The sequence below is a fragment of the Hemitrygon akajei genome, chromosome 2 (assembly GCF_048418815.1).
Source record: "Hemitrygon akajei chromosome 2, sHemAka1.3, whole genome shotgun sequence".
NCBI classification, from domain to species: Eukaryota; Metazoa; Chordata; class Chondrichthyes; order Myliobatiformes; family Dasyatidae; genus Hemitrygon; species Hemitrygon akajei.
The window spans coordinates 3,689,884-3,707,413 of NC_133125.1; the positions used below are offsets into that span (position 1 = coordinate 3,689,884).

The window sequence follows — 17,530 nt, forward strand, 5'->3', positions numbered from 1 at the left end:
ATAGTTAGCTAGAAATAAGCAGTAAGACAATTCAGAATTCTTTTGGTCACCACTGTTTCAAGCATTCAGGCTTGGAGATGCCTGAAAAGACTGGGAGTAAAAATGAAACGATTTCACTACTTCAACAAGTTAGGAACGATGAAGAATTTGAAGATATTGACAGTAATCTTGTATGTTACAATGAAAATAAAGATTTAGAAGATACAAGCGATGGCATTATCTGCACTAGGTGTCTATGCTGATTGTGTTTATTTGCAGTCAATCAAAAGAGCACAACAGCAACAGGATTAATTCTTCTGTCGATAACAATTAAGAAATAATATATATTTTTATAGTATTGCAGAGGTATTGGTACTGTTCTAATTTATTCTGTATTTCATTTAAATACATAAATTATTACACATATAAACAATTTTTAATTATTTCCATGAAATTTTGTTTAATTAGGGCAAATATTTAATTGAACCAAAAGCTACTGAACCTCATGTGTCCCAATTAGCCAGAATCCAGTATATGTGTTTCAATTGCATGTACTTTATGAAAGCACACACAATATCCTTAGTCATGTTCATCTGTTGTACACTATACTTCTGTTTAAGATGTTATTGTTTATATTTTAATCATCATATCTATCTCTTTGTGTTTCTAGGTATGTTAAGTGCCTGCATATTAATATGTCACCTTTGCATGGATGTTCAAATATGTAGAACAACAGACTTTTAGGGTTTATCCATAATTTTCAATGTGGTGATTTTCTTAGTTTGACCATGCTGTCAGTGAAAAATGTTGATCAAGACCAAACAATACTCTTTAATGAGACTGATATGCAGAACTGCATGCGTGCACCTGCCCCGTCAGGCAGAGCAGAGTCTGCCTAAGTAATTGTCCTTAGCCAATGTCATTAATCAAATTGAAATATAAATCCAATAACATCAGGACTATCATCTATAGATGCTTCTTATAGCAGGGTGCTGAATGTATTGCAATTTCCAGCACAGTGCTTTTCATCTGCTTAAAATTCAAAATTTCAATTCTCAAAACATCTATATTGAAAAATGTTTAACTTTTCTGGTGAAAGCTTTAAACGGAAGGATTATTTTTGTGGATGTCTTCCCTAAAATGGAGTCATCCCAATGGGAGTACAGAACAAGAGAACAGGTGTGCTTTCCATGACTTTTCCCTTCTGTTAAGTGAATAATAAAAAAAATATGTGGGGAGTGTGCCAAACTTTTTCAAATGTGCCTTTTAGTTGACTGAGGTATCGCATCGGCAGTAGTATTTGTAAAATTTACCTTTCCAAATGTCTTTTCCTCTTGAGTTAGTTGGTCTTTTACTTCTGGTAATTTTCTGATATTATCCCTAGATAAATCTTTTTCCTGTAATTTATTCCTTTTTCAGGAAGGAATGGCATCATGTGTCATCAGTGAGATGAGTTAGACCATCAGCATAAGAGCAGAATAAGACCATTCAGCGAATCAAGTCTGCTCCACTATAGCTGATTTATTATAGCGCTCAACCCCATCCTCCTACCTTCTACCCATAACCTTTCACACCTGACTAATCAACAACCTATCAACCTCCACTTTAAATATACTCAATGATTTGCCCTCCACAGCTGTCCATAGCAATGAATTCCACAGATTTACCACTCTCTGGCTAAAGAAATTCATTATCTCTTTTCTAAAGCGACGCCCCTCTATTCTGAGGCCTCTTGTCCTTGATTCCACAATAATATGAAACATGTCTCCATGTTTGCTCTGTCGCAGCCTTTCAATATTCAGTATGTTTCAGCGAGAACCTCCCACCCCACTCCATTCTTCTATCTTCTGCAAGTACAGGCCCAGAGCCATAAGATGCTTCTAATATGTTAACCCTTTCATTCCTGGAATCATTCTTGTGAACCTCTTCTAACCCTCTCCAATGCCAGCACATACTTTGTCAGGGGGGTGAAAACCAGTATGATAGAGCTGAGGATGAGCAAGCAGATTTAGAAATACGTGATGGGTATAATATGAACGTAAGGAAGGACAAGCCAATGATTGGATACAAATGCAGACAGTGCAAAGAGTTAAATTGTACCACAGAGGCAAAATTCAAAAGGGTGAAGAATGCAGGGCTGAAGGTGCTGTATTTAAAAACGCGTAGCATTCGGAATAAGCAGGATGAACTCGGACACAGTTAGAGACTGGTTGATATGATGTTGTGGGCATCTCTGAAAGTGGCTGAAAGAAGGTCAAAGTTGGAGCTTAATATCAAAGGATATCCAAGGTTACACGTTGTATTGGAGGGATAGGAAGGTAGGCAGAGGGGCTGGCATGGCTCTGCTGGTAAAGAATGGCATCAAATCAACAGAAAGATGTGACAAAGGATCAGAAGATGTTGAATCCCTGAGGGTTGAGTTAAGACGCAAACACGAGGAAATCTGCAGATGCAGGAAATTCAAGCAACACACACAAACTGCTGGTGGAACGCAGCAGGCCAGGCAGAGTTACAGTCGATGTTCTCTAACAGAAATTAGAGAAATAGAGAAATCCTTCCAGGTGAGGCAACACTTCACCTGTGAGTCGGCTGGTGTGATATACTGCGTCCAATGCTCCCGGTGTGGCCTTCTATATATTGGTGAGACCCGATGCAGACTGGGAGACCATTTCACAGAACACCTACACTGTGTCCGCCAGAGGAAGCAGGATCTCCCAGTGGCCACACATTTTAATTCCACGTCTCATTCCCATTCCGATATGTCTATCCATGGCCTCCTCTACTGTTGAGATGAAGCCACACTTAGGTTGGTGGAACAACACCTTATATTCCGTCTGGGTAGCCTCCAACCTGATGGCATGAACATTGATTTCTCTAACTTCCATTAATGCCCCTCCTCCCCTTCTTAACCCATTCCTAATTTTTAATTTTTAATTTTTTTCTCTCTCTCTCTTTCCCTCTCACAATAATTCCTTTCCTGTTTTCCATCTTCCTCTGGTGCTTCCCTCCCCCTTTCTTTCTTCCAAGGCCGTCTGTCCTATGCTACTCTCCCTTCTCCAGCCTTGTATCCCTTTTGCCAATCAACTTCCCAGCTCTTAGCTTCATCCCCCCACCCCCGTCTTCTGCTATCATTTTGGGTCTCCCCCTCCCACTTTCAAATCTCTTATTATCTCTTTTTTCCATTAGTCCTGACGAAGGGTCTTGACCCAAAATGTTGACTGTACTTCGTCCTATAGATGCTGCCTGGCCTGCTGCGTTCCACCAGCATTTTGTGTGGGTTTAGTTAAGAACTCTGATGACAGTTATATACAGGGATCCCAACAGTAGCTGGGATGTGGACCCCAGATTACACAGGAAATAGAAAAGGCATGTCAAAGGGGTAATGTTATAATAGTCAGGAGAGATTTCAGTGTGCAGGTTGAATGGGAATATCAGGTTGGGAATGGCTCACAAGAAACTGAGTTTGTTTTATGCTTTTTAGTGTAATTCGTCATTGAGATGACTAGTGGATCAGCTGTACTAGATTAGGTGTTACGTAATGAACCAGAGGTGATTAGGGAGCTTAAGGTAAAAGAACCCTTAGGAGACAGTGATCTCAATGTGATTGAGTTCAACTTGAAATTTGATAGAGAGAAAGTGAAGTCTGATGCAGTAGTATTTCAGCAGAGTAAAGGAAATTATAATGGTATGAAAGAGGAGTTGGCCAAAGTAAATTGGAAGGGGATGCTGGCAGAGATGACAGCAGAGCATAAATGGTGTGAATTTTGAGAAAAATGAGGAAGGTAGAGGATAGATATATTCCAAAAACAAAGAAAAACTCAAATGGCAAAATAGTACAACTGTGGCTGATAAGGGAAGTCAAAGTTAATGTAAAAGCAAAAGAGAGGGCATACAATAAAGCAAACATTTGTGGTAAGACAGAGGATTGGGAAGATTTTAAAAATCAAAGTGGATCGTAAAAATTTTTACAAGAATGTAAAGAATAAAAGAGAGGTGAGAGTGGATATAGTACTGCTAAAAAATGAGGCCAGAGAAATATTAACAGGCATAAGAGATGGCAGATAAACCAAATGAGTATTTTGCATCTGTCTTCACTTTGGAAGACACTAGCAATGTGCCAGATGTTGAAGGGTGTGAGGGAAGAGAAATGGGTGCAGTTACTATTACAAGGGAGAAGCTGCTTAAAAAAACTGAAAGACTTAAGAGAACATAAGTCAACTGGAGCAGATGAAATGCACACAAAGTTTCTAAAAGAGGTATCAGTTGAGATTGTGGAGACATTAATAATTATCTTTCAAAAATCATTGGACTCTAGCATGGTGCCAGAGGACTAGAAAATTGCAAATGTCACTCCACTCTTTAAGAAAGGAGGAAGGCAGCAGAAATGAAATTATAGATGGTTAGCCTGACCTCAGTGGTTAGGAAAATGTTGGGAGACAATCAGTAAGGATGAGGTTATTGAAAACTTGGTTACACAGGACAATATAGGACAAAGTTAGCATGACTTCCTTAAGGGAAAATTTTGTCTGACTAACCTGTTGGAATTCTTTGAGAAGATTACAAGTAGGATAGGTAAAGAGGATGTAGTAGATGTTGTATATGTGGACTTCCAAAAGGCCATTGACAAGGTGCCACACATGAGGCTGCTTTCCAAGTTAAGAGCCCATGGTTTTACAACAAAGTTACTGGCATGATTAGAGCATTGGCTGATTAGTAGGAGGCAGTGAGTGAGAATAAAAGGATCCTTTTCTGGTTGGCTGCCAGTGACTAGTGGTGTTCTGCAGGGGTCGTTGTTGGGACCGCTTCTTTTTATACTGTATATCAATGAATTAGATGGCTTTCCTGCCATGTTTATAGATGATACGAAGATTGGTGGAGGGGCAGGTAGGCTGTAGAAGGACTAAGGCAGATTAGGAGAATGGACAAGAAAGTGGCAAATGAAATAAAATGTTGGAAAATACATGGTCATGCACTTCAGTGGTAGAAATAAATGTGCAAACTATTTTCTAAATGGAGAGGAAGTCCAAAAATCTAAGGTGCAAAGGGACTTGGGAGTCCTTGTGCAGAACACCCTGCAGGCAGAGATAGTGGTGAGGAAGGGAAATGCGGTGTTAGCATTGATTTCAAGAGGTCGAGAATACAAGAGCAGGGATGTTATCCTGAGGCTTTATAAGGCACTGGTGAGGGTTCACCTTGAGTATTGTGAACAGTTTTCGGTTCTTCGTCTGAGAAAGGATGTGCTGGCATTGGAGAGAGTTCTGAGGAGGTTCTGTAATGAAAGGGTTATCATACGAGGAACGTTTGATAGCTCTGGATCTGTACTCACTGAAATTTAGAATGATGAGGGGAGATCTCATTGAAACATTTCAAATGTTCAAAGGCCTAGACAGAATAGATGTGGAAAAGATAGTTCACATGCTGGGGGAGTCTAGGACAAGAGAGCACAGTCTCAGGATAGAGGGACGTCCATTTAAAACAGATGTAGAGAAATGTCTTTAGCCAGAGGGTAGTGAATATGTGGAATTTATTACCACAGGCAGCTGTAGATGCCAGGTTGTTGGGTGCAGGTGAGGCAGAGCTTGATAGGATCTTGATTGGACATGGCATCAAAGGGTACGGGGAGGAGATCAATGAATGGGGTTGAGGAGGGAGAGAAAAGGATGAGCCATAATTGAATGGTGGAGCAGTCTCGATAGGCCAAATGGCCTAATTCAGCTTCGATGTCTTATGGTCTTATGATAAACCGTGTATCAAAGGGACAGGCAGGAAGGCATAGGTGGGGGGAGGGGGTTAGGGGTAGGGTTATCTCTGTTGGTAAGAGATAGGACAGCATCTTTACAAAGAGGTGACATAGGGTCAGAGAGTGTCTAACCTTTGTAGTTGGAGTTAAGAAACAGCAAGGGTAAATAAACATTATGGGTATCATCTCTTGGCCTCCAAATAATAGCCAAGATGTGGGGTTGAGAATGCATTGGGAGCTGGAGAAAGCATGTAATAAGGATGATGTCACAATTGTAATGGTGGAATTGGGAAAATCAGATAGGTGTTGGATAGCAAAAGAGGGGATTTGTTGAATGCCTTTGAGGTGGCATTTTAGAGCAGCTTGTGCTTGAGCCTACTCAGGGAAAGGCTATCTTAGATTGAGTGTTGTGTAATAACCCAGATTTTACTAGGGAGCTTAATGTAAAGGAACCTGTAGGAGACAGTGATCATAATATGACTGAATTCATACTGCAATCTGGGAGGGAGAAGCATAAGTCAGGTATATCAGTATTACAATGGAATAACGGGAATTACAAAGGAATAAAAGCCAAGGAAATTATATAATGTAATAATAAATCAAAGTCTGCATGTTTTCTGGAAAGGAAAAATCTTATCAGACAAATCCGTTAGAGTTTCTGAGGAAATAACAAGCAGGGTGGACAGAGACAGTGAATGTTATTTACTTGTATTTGATAAGGTGCCACACTTGAGGCTGCATAACAAGATAAAATCCCATGACTTTACAGGAAAGGTACTGGTATTGATAGAGGAATGGCTGACAGGCAGGAGGCAGTGAGTGGGAATAGAAGGGGCCTTTTCTGGTTGGCTGACAGTGATTAGTGGTGGCCTCTCATTGATTCTACTGTGTTTTTTGTATTTGCTGCAAATGCCTGCTCGAAAGTGAATCTCTGGGTTGTATATGGTGAAATATATGTACTTTGTAAATAAATTTACTTTGAACTTTCATCTCTGAAATGTTGCTGAAACTCAGTAGAATGTTGACCTTGAGTTCAAAGCTTGAGAGCATTGTCTTACCCTGTTGCTGTGCTGTGCGGATAGCCCTAGTAGAATAATTGAAGAAGCCTTCTAACTCTAATGGGCAATGAAGATCAATATAAGCCTTTCCATTTAGCTTCCAAATGCAGATGTTAGATATATAAAATAGAGCAATGGAAAAGTGAGGTTTATTCTGTGTACCATAGATTTTTATAAAATGGTATTTACTCTGTCTCCAAAAAAGGTATTCAGCTACAGTTTATATCCTAATGCATTATTTTCTTGTAGCAGTAACAGAAAATAAATATTCAACCATTTACAGTACTTGTATCTTTATTTTTATGTTCAAAGTTCAAAGCAAGCTTATTATTGAAGTATGTATACGTCACAATCTACAACCTTGAGATTCCATTTCTTGTAGGATTTCACATTAGAACAAAAATACAGTAGAATCAATGAAAAACATTGCACAAAGACTAACAACCACTGTGCAGAAGACAACCTGTGTTAACACATACAGACATAAATAAATACATACACACACACACATACATAAATAAATAAAGCACGATGAGAACATGATATGTAGAATCCTTGAAAGTGATTCCATAGATTGTGTTCAGTGAGGAGTTCAGAGTTGAGATGAGTGAAATTATCCACTCTCGTTCAGGAGCCTGATGGTTGAAGGTAATAACTGTTCTTGAACCTGATGGTGTGGGACCTAAGGCTCCTATACCTTCTTCCTGTGAGAGTGAGAAGAGGACATGGCCAAAATGAAGGGGGTCCTCCATGATGGAGGCTGCTTTCTTGTGGCAGTGCTCCTTGTACATGTACTCACTGTGCTGGGGGTTGGGGAAGAGATTTTCCTGTAATGGACTGTGCCATATCCACAAGTCATTAACTGTCAAATTCCAGTAAATGTTTTAGAGTATGGTTTATAAAGTTGAGAATAACAGGTAATTAGGTTTATAACCTCATCAGAGTTTTAGAATACAACAAAGGGAACAGTTTATGACCATCAACCAAAATAGGAGGTTAAATTATAAGGTTGAACTCACAGCAGTATATTCATAACTTTAGTAATGCACACAAAATGCTGGAGGAACTGAGCAGGCCAGGCAGCATCAATGGAAATGAATAAACAGTCAATGTTGCAGGCTGAGACCCTTCATCAGGACTGAAAAAAAAGAGATTAGAAGTGAGAGTAAAAAGGTGGGGAGAGGAGAGAAAGAAGTACAAGGTGTCAGGTGATAGGTGAAACCAGGAGAGAGGGAGGAGTGAAGGAAAGAGCTGGGAAGTCGTAAAGAGATAAAGGGCTGGAGAAGGAGGAGAAGCACCAGAGGGTTGTGATGGGCAGCTAAGGAGATGAGGTGAAAGAGAGGGATGGGTATGGGGAATGTCAGAGAGGCCATCCTCTTCTGGCAATTCCGCCGTCTCTGCTGCATCTGCTAACAGGATGAGGCTTTTCATTCCTCCTTCTTCAAAGAAAGTGGCTTTCCTTCCTCCACCATCAACGCTGCCCTCACCCGCGTCTCTTCCATTTCATGCATATCTGCTCTCACACCACCCACCTGCCATCCTACCAGGGATACGGTTCTTCTTGTCCTTACCTACCACCTCATCAGCCTCCAGGTGCAGCACATAATTCTCTGTAACTTCCTCCTTCTCCCAACAGGATCCCACCACCAAGTATATCTTTTCCTCTCCCCAATGTCTGCTTTCCGCAGGGATTGTTCTCTATGCAACTCCTTTGTGCATTCGTCCATCCCCACTGCTCTACTGCCTGATACTTATCCTTACAAGCAGAATAAGAACTACACCTGCCCCTATACCTGCACCCTCACTACCAATCAGGACCCCAAACAATCCTTCTAGGTGAAGTGACACTTCAGCTGTGAGAATGTTGGAGTCATCTACTGTATCCGGTGCACCCGGTGTGCCCTCCTGTAAATCGGTTAGACCCAATGTAGATTGGGAGACAGCTTCACCAAGTTCTTCTGTCCACCAGAAAAAGCGGGATCTCCCGGTAGCCAAGCATTTCAATACTATTTCCCATTCCCATTCTGACATGTCAGTCCATGGACTCCTCTCATGCCGTGATGAGGCCACACTCTGGTTGATAAATTGATCAACAGTATATCATGAAGAAAAATATAAATAAATTAAAATCTATGGAAGCCCTTATGGTGCTTTGACACAACCAGACACGATGTTACAGAGGTCTTATTATCACCCAGAATTGTTCAAAGTTTAAAGGATATATGTGTCACCATATACAATCTTGAGATTCATTTTTTCACGTATTCACAGTAAATACAAGAAGCACAATAGAATAAAAAAATTACGCCCAACAGGATGGACAAGCAACCAATGTGCAAAAGACAACACACTGCAAATACAGAAGAAAATAATTAAGTAATAATAATAAATAAATAAGCAATAAGTATCGAGAATTTGAGATGAAGAGTCCTTCAAAGGAAGTCCATAGATTGTGGGAACAGTTCGGTTATTGGGCAAGTGAGGTTGAGTGGAATTATCCCCTCTGATTCAAGAGCCTGATAGCTGATGCTGTTCCTGCACCTGGTGGTGTGAGTCTTGAGGCTGTTGTTCCTCCTTCCTGATGGCAGCAGCAAGAAGAGAGTATGTCCTGGATGGTGTGGGTTATTAATGATTGTTAAATATTTTGTATTGTAATTTTGTGAGTTATTTACAATATAACTGTAAATAAAATTGAATTCACTCTTTAAAGAGATTATTTTCAACATTACTTAAGTTTTAAATTTCGATTTTAATACCCATCCTTCATCTGAAACTTCAACTTATAACAACATTCTTAGACAATGCAAGACTATGTTAACTCTGAGGGAAGCATCCCATTAGCCTAATGATAATAACTTTGTCTTATTTATTTATTGAGATATAGCACAGAATAGGCCCTTTTGACTTTTCGAGCCACGCACCATAGCAATCCCCCAATTTAACCCTAGCCTAATCACAGGACAATTTACAATGACCAATTAACCTACTAACTGTTACGCCTTTGTACTGTGAGAGGAAACTGGAGGACCCGGAGAAATTCTATGCATTCCATGGGGAGAACATACAAACTCCTTACAGGCAATGCCTGAACTTATTTTCATTCACACATCAACTTCCCTTTCATACACAAAGGATTAATTTACGTGGCTAATTAAACTATAATCAAATTTTGTAATGTAGATGGACACTGAGTAAACCAAAGGAAATAGATGGGATCGGGGGGGTGGGGGGAACCCATTGATTCTGCACAGACTGATTCAGAATCAGGATCAAAGCTGAGACTCTATAACTGAGAGATAGCACTGCAGCACTGTGCTGTCACCAGTCAACTCACATGTCTTTAGAAAGAGGGAAAAAACCAGAACCTGTGGAGGAAACCCATGAAGTCATACAGAGAGCATCTACAATACATCAGACTCTAGCAACAAGCATTAAAAGCAATATTTTGATTAGAAATTCACTAGATTGTGAACATTTTAAGTTGCTATTTTTGGGTATTCAACAGTACTTTGTTCAATTGCTTATCTTTGCTTAGTAAGGGTTCTTTTGAACTAAAAGAGGTTTTCCAGGCTGTGTAGCTGTTCAACCATTACTGAGGGTGAGAAGTCATTGCTGGTGCACTCAGATTAATTTAAATAACTTTATTTACTCTAGATGATTCAGCGAGAAGCAGAAATGAAGAGCAGAGTGATTTCGGTGGCATTAACAGATTCTGTCCACAACGTATGGCACCAAGAAGCCGGGAAGTCTGTACTGGATTGGATGCAGGAGGTAAGACTCAACCAACTCCACATGGCAGACTTGAATGAGAAATTAATGGAGAGGAAACTGTAAAAGAGATACTGTGGTCAAGGAATCTATTACTATAAAGAAGTATAATCCATTTTCATAAAAGAAGTATTTATGAGACAATCCCAGGGACATGATAAATGACCTATAGTGTTGTTGGTAATCAGGGTACCACAGTAGTATCACAGTTAGCGTGATGCTATATCAGTTCGGGGCATTGGAGCTCATTTCCAATCTCATCTGTAAGGAGTCTGTACATTCTCCCCATGGAATGCATGAGTTTCCTCCGGGTGCTCTGGTTTCCTCCCACAATTCAAAGTCATACCGGTTAGTAGGTTTACTGGTCATTGTGAGTTGTCGAGATTAGGTGGGTTGCTGGGTGGCGCAGTTCATTGGGCCGGAAGGACCTACCCTGCACAGTATCTCAATAAAATAAACAATTCATCAACTTCTTCATCTAGGAATTGCATTTTTGGCAGTCAGCAATTATGGAGTCAAGCTAACTGCAAATCAGCCACAAATGGCAGCAAAACCTGTACAAATGTGCACTGTAGAAATGGACATGGATTCATTCCCAAAAGATTTGCATTTTAATAGATATAAGTTGCATAATGAAATCATGGATAATTCAAAATATAAATGATAGGCAACTTTAAGAGCAGCAATTTAATTCACATCTTAAAGCGTGGGGCAGGTGGGCATATAGGACATGGTGCCAAATGGGAAAAGAAAGACATGTTTTGTAGAATAAGGTTTTCTTTACCCAGTATCCAAAGTGCCAGTGAATTATTTCATGGCTGTGATCCAGGGATAACCCTCTCTCTTTGTTACACAAGATGCTTAGCTAAAAAAAATCCCATTCCAAGTATTGCGCTGGGCATTGGATGCCCAGCTTTCTTGGATTGACTAGAAGTAAGTCTGTAGGGACAGCCTCAAGCAGCCCAATGATTCTTTATACACTTGGTGTGTTTTTATTTAAAGAGCGAAAATAGTAATAAAAAAACTACAGATCTTTAGCATTAATCAAAATCAGCAGGGTTGCAAATGCTCAACAGGTTAGCTAGCATCTGTGGAGAGAGCAGCACTGTGCTTAAGGTCGATGACCTTTTATCAAATCCACTAATACTGATCGTTTGGTCTGTTCAATCCACTTCTTACCCATCTCCTTTCCTCATGTCACTCAGAATGTACTGTACCTCCCTCCCAGTCTCTATTGAAAGGCCTAGACAGAGTGGACAGGGAAAGCACGTTTCCGATAGTAGGGGGAGTCTCAACCAGAGGACACAGTCTCAGAAGGGAAAGATGTCTCTTTAGAACAGGGATGATGACGAATTTCTTTAGGTAGAGGGTGGTGAATCTGGAATTTATTGCCAGGGGTGACTGTGGAGGGCAGCTCATTGAGTATATTTAAAGTAGATGTTGATAGGTTCTTGATTTGTAAGGGCAAGAAAGGTTACAGGGAGAATGGGATTGACAGGGATTATAGATCAGCCATGATGGAATGGCAGTGTACACTTAGTGGGCTGAATGGACTAATTCTGCTCCAATGTTTCGTGGTCTTATGTCCTACTGGTGTGTCCATTATATTTTTTCACCCATTGAAACAGATGGAGCAAAGTCAGGCGAGTCAGTGTTAACATTCATGAGATGTTGTGAGGCAGGTTAAGGGCATTTCCCAGAAGTAGATATTGGCTCTGATAAAGCTATTCCTTAACCTATACCTCTTGGCATTAGTTATGCTATGAAAGTGAATCTCAGCTTTTTCTTGAGTGTGTAGTATCTTTGAAAGTTGAAAATAAAAGTTTTAACCATAAAACTTGGAGCAAGATGGAGCTTGGGAGATAGTGTTTGAGGAGACCAAGAAAAGAGAAGAGCTCAACAGAGAGCAAAAGGAACTGAGATTCAGCAGATTGGTACTCATAGAGTTTGATCAATGATATGTCAGCCATCATTATTTGCAGAGTTAAGAGATTGGTATTCATTGTGGTGGATCAATGATAAGGCTGCCATCGTTATTTGCAGAGTTGAGAACAGGATCAGCAAAATGGAATGGAAACAGTACTAATGCAGGAAAAATACACACAACAAGCTAAAAAACTGCTGGACAGGCAGTATATTTGGAGGGAAATAAAGACTCGAATCTTGGGGCCAAGACACTTCATCAGAGAACATCGACTATTTATTTCCCTTCATAGATGCTGCCTGATCTGACAAGTTCCTCCAGTAGGTGGAGGAGATATCCAGCAACTGCAAGATTTCTTCTGTTGAAAGGAGGAGTAGCCAGTAAACAGAGAAATCAAAAGGGAAAGAAGATGAAAAGTTCATCATTGTACATGACCATTGACCTGAAGAAATATATAATATGAAAGGGAAAGGAATAAGCATCTGGATGGGAGGAAAGTAAAAAGATTTAAGGATCGCTGAAGAGACTTGTGGAGTTAGGGGTTTTTCACTCTATTCTTCCTGAAGAGTGCTGATCTTGTGGCTATTGGGACTTTATACAGAGTAGTTCCTGGTGAAAAAATAGGAACATGGATGAAATATTAAGGGATCTAACTCTTAAAAGGCAAAGTGTTAACTTCCTTTATGATTAATTTTGTGTTAATTTTGCATGATTGCAAATTAGATTTTCAGAAAGCCTTTGACAAGGTGCCACACGAGGCTGCTTAACAAGCTATGAGCCAATGGTATTAAAAGAAAAATTCCAGCGGGGATAAAGCAGTGGCTGATTGGCAGGAAGCAAAGAGTTGGAATAAAAAAAAACCTTTTCTGACTGGCTGCCAGTGACTAGTAGTATTTCCACAGGGGTCTATGTTAGGACTGGTTCTTTTTACGTTATCTGTCAATGATTTGGATGATAGAATTGATGGCTTTGTTGCAAAGTTTGTAGATGATACAAAGATGGATGGAGGGGCAGGTAGTTCTGAGGAAATAGAGTGGCTACAGAAGGACTTAGACAGATTAGGAGAATGGGCAGAGAAGTGGCAGATTGAATACAGTGTATGTTTATGCACTTTAGTAGAAGAAATGAAACCATTGATGAAGGTAGAGCAGTGGATGTAATGTATATGGATTTCAGTAAGGCATTTGATAAGGTTTCCCATGCAAGGCTTATTGAGAAAGTAAGGAGGCATGGGATCCAGGAGACCTTGCTTTGTGGATCCAGAATTGGCTTGCCAACAGAAAGCAAAGGGTAATTATAGAGGCTTCATATGTAGATGATGCATGGAGATTGGTGAACAGCGGTTTTCTGCAGGGATCTGTTCTAGGACCCCTCCTCTTTGTGATTTTTATAAATGACCTTGATGAAGAAGTAGAAGGATGGGTTAGTAAGCTTGCTGATGACACAAAGGTTGGGAGTGTTGTGGATAGTCTGGAGGGTTGTCAGAGGTTACATTGGGACATCAATAGGATGCAGGACTGGGCTCAGAAGTGGCAGATGGAGTTCAATCCAGATAAGTGTGAAGTAGTTCATTTTTGTAGGTCCTGTTTGAAGACAGAATATAATATAAATGGTAAGACCCTAGGCAGTATGAAAGATCTGAGAGATCTTGGGGTCCATGTCAATAGCACACTCAAAGCTGCTGTGCGGGTTGACAGTGTTGTTAAGAAGGTGTATGGTGCGTTGGCATTTACCAACCATGGGACTGAGTTCAAGAGCTGTAAGATATAGTTATAGCTGTATAAGACCTCGGTCAGACCCCACTTGGAGTACTGTGTTCAGTTCTGTCACCTCACTACAGGAAGGATGCAGGAACTATACAAAGGGTGCAGAGGAGAGTTACAAGGACGTTGTCTGGATTGGAGGGAGTACCTTATGAAAATAGGTTGATTGTACTTGGCCTTTTCCCTTTGGAGTGATGAAGGATGAGAGGTGACCTGATAGAGGTGTCTAAGATGATGAGGGGCATTGATCATGTGCATAGCCAGAGACTTTTTCCCAAAGCTGAAATGGCTAACACGAAGGGATATTGTCTTAAGGTGCTTGGAAATAGGTACCGAGGGGATATCAGGGGTAAGTTTTTCATACAGAGAGTGGTGGGTGTGTGGAATGGGCTGCCGGTGATGGTGGTGGAAGCAGATACAACAGGGTCTTTTAAGAGCCTCTTAGATAGGTACATGGAGCTTAGGAAAATGCAGGGCTATGCACTAGGGAAATTCTAGGCAGTCTCTAAAGTTGTTTTCATGGTTGGCACAACATTGTGGGCCAAAGAGCCTATAAAGTGTTGTAAATTTCTATGTTCTATGTAAATGGAGAGAAAATATGAAAAACTGAGGTGTAAGGGGACTTGAGAGTCCTTCTGCAGGATTCGCTAAAGTTTAATTTGCAGGTTGAGTCTGTGGAGAGGAAGGCAAATGCAATGTAAGCATTCATTTCAAGAGAACTAGAATATAAAAGCAAGAATGTAATGTTGAGACTTTATAAAACACTGGTGAGACCTCTCTTGGAGTATTATGAGCAGCTTTGGGCCCTTTATCGTAGAAAGGACGTGCTGAAACTGCAGAAAGTTCAAAAGAGATTCACAAAAATGATTCCACGATTGAATAGCTTGTCAGATGAAGAACATTTGATGACACTGGGCCTGTGTTCACTAGAATTCAGAAGAATGAAGGGTGACATTGAAACCTTTCAAATAGTGAAAGGCCTTGATAGAGTGAACTTGGGGAGGATGGTTCCTATGGTGGGGCTAGAGGGCACAGCCTCAGAGTAGGAATGTTCTTTTAGAACGAAGATGTAGAGGGATTTCTTCAGCCAGAGTGTGGTGAATCTGTGGAATTCTTTGCCACAGGTGGCTCTGGAGGCCAAGTCTTTATGTATATTTAAGGCGGAGGTTGATAGATTCTTGATTGGTCAGGGCATGGAGGAATACAGGGAGAAGGCAGGAGATTGGGCTGGAAGGAAAATTGGATCAGCCATGATGAAATGGCGGAGCCAGATGGCCTAAACTCTGCTCCTATATCTTATGGTCTACAGCCTTGTTGCATGGTCAGATGCCATAAATGTAAAATATCATCTGATCAAACATCCAACAGTGCCTACAAACAAAACTAACTGAGCAGTGTTTCAAAGGTCAGACTATTGAACAACACCAATTCAACATCTGGTAGGAAACCCATTATTTGTTTGTGCATGCATTTATAAACAAGTGTAGGACTTCCAGGTGTAAGAACTCATTGAATAAAAGATATGCTGGCACTGGAGACGGTCCAGAGGGTGTTTACGAGAATGATTCTGGGAATGAAAGAGTTAACATATGAGGAGTGTTACATGGCTCCTGGACTGTACTCACTGGTGTTTAGAAGAATGGCGAGGTGGAAAGAGGCAGAGGGGGAGAGGGATCTCATTGAAACCGAGTGGGTAGAGTGTTGGTGAATCTGTGGAATTTATTCCCACGGACAGTTGTGGGGTCAACTCATTAAGTATATTTAAGGCAGAGGCTGATAGTTTCTTGATTAGTCAGGGTGTCAAAGATTATGGGGAGAAAGCAGAAGAATGGGATTGAGAGGGATAATAACTCAGCCATGATGGAATAGTAGGGCAGATTTGATAGACTGAATGGCCTAATTATGCTCTTATGTCTTATGCTTTTATGTATGTAGAGAATGAAAGACATAGATGAGACTAGCATCAGTTAACTGAGGCCATAATCGTGACTGTCATGAACCGGAGAACAAAGCAGCTTTTGGCAGAACACGTATCTCTCCACGAGCAAGTGGTCCACAGATACTCGGTTCATATCAGGTTCATTTCCAGCCATTGGCTGTAAGGAGTTTGTACATTCTCCCAGTGACAGTGTGGGTTTTCTCCTGCTGTTCTGGTTAATTGGTCATTATAAATTGTCCCATGATTAGGCTGCAGTTGTTGTGTGGTTTGGCTCGAAAGACCAGAGGCCTACTCCATGCTGTATCTTAATAAATTAATAAAGTACACTAGGATTCAAGATTGTTTAGTGTCATTTCCTGTACAAAAGTGTAAGGAGAACAAAATGATTGGATTTGATTCAGCACAAGAATAACACAAAAGTTAAAGAACACAATAATAATTGAAAAACACAATATATGTAAATAAATAAGATAGCTTATACACATAGATTGATTGTATGTCCATAAAGTGTCACTAGGCTGTACATAAGGTGACTGACAGGAAAGAGTACAGTAGCAGTGGAGTTAGTGGGTGGAGGTGTTGATCAGCCTTACTGCTTGGGGAAAATCACTGTTTTTGAGTCTGGTCATCCTGGCATGGATGCTACATAGTGAGTGGGGTGACAATAAACTAAGAACCCCAAGAAATCAAAATAGAACCTACATCATATCCTGCCAGCTTACTGAAACAGGATATGCAATTCTCCTAAATATGAAATATCTTATTAATTGTATCAGTAAATCCCTTTCACATTATACGTGATCAATTGCTTTTAATATGTTGTATTCATTTATCCGAGGTGGTGATAGTTACCTGATTAGATCAGTCTGCAACACCACCTACTGGCCAGGGTGTATAAATCCATAATTACAGAGATCTGTTTACATACAGAATTTTCATTCTAAATGCTTATTTCTGTGTTAAACATCAAGATAAAATATACTCCAATATTGTGCTAACAGAAAGTCTCAGCACACACAAGATTTTTAATACTATTTATTCAGGTTTACTTTTATACATATTTTGTTTACTGAGTATTTTGTTAATATCGATCTTTAATCATTTTTGCATAAAGAATGAACTTAGTCTTGTGTACATATTGAGAATGCTTTTCGATTACAGCCCAATTGTGTTTTATGTAGAGAAAGAACAGTTGTAAACCTATGACATATTCCAACAAAGCTAGTGTTTGGACTATACAGAATTTGTAAGAGAACTTCCACCGTAGATTGTATAGTGTGGTTACTTGGAACACTAATTTTACCTCTGGGATCTGATCTTAAATCCATTCCAAAGAAAAGAAATTAAAATCTATCCCCT

At 40.2% G+C, this 17,530-nt stretch overlaps 1 protein-coding gene across 8 annotated transcripts in view; it reads left to right on the forward strand.

Moving 5' to 3' along the window:
• arb2a (ARB2 cotranscriptional regulator A) overlaps nt 1–17,530 on the forward strand; it is a 549,148-nt gene that overhangs the window by 306,611 nt on the left and 225,007 nt on the right. For all 8 annotated transcript variants that reach the window (XM_073066451.1, XM_073066442.1, XM_073066462.1 and 5 more), the window contains one exon: nt 10,432–10,548. In XM_073066451.1, coding sequence (XP_072922552.1) covers nt 10,432–10,548 — 117 coding nt within the window. The remainder of the gene's footprint in view (nt 1–10,431; nt 10,549–17,530) is intronic.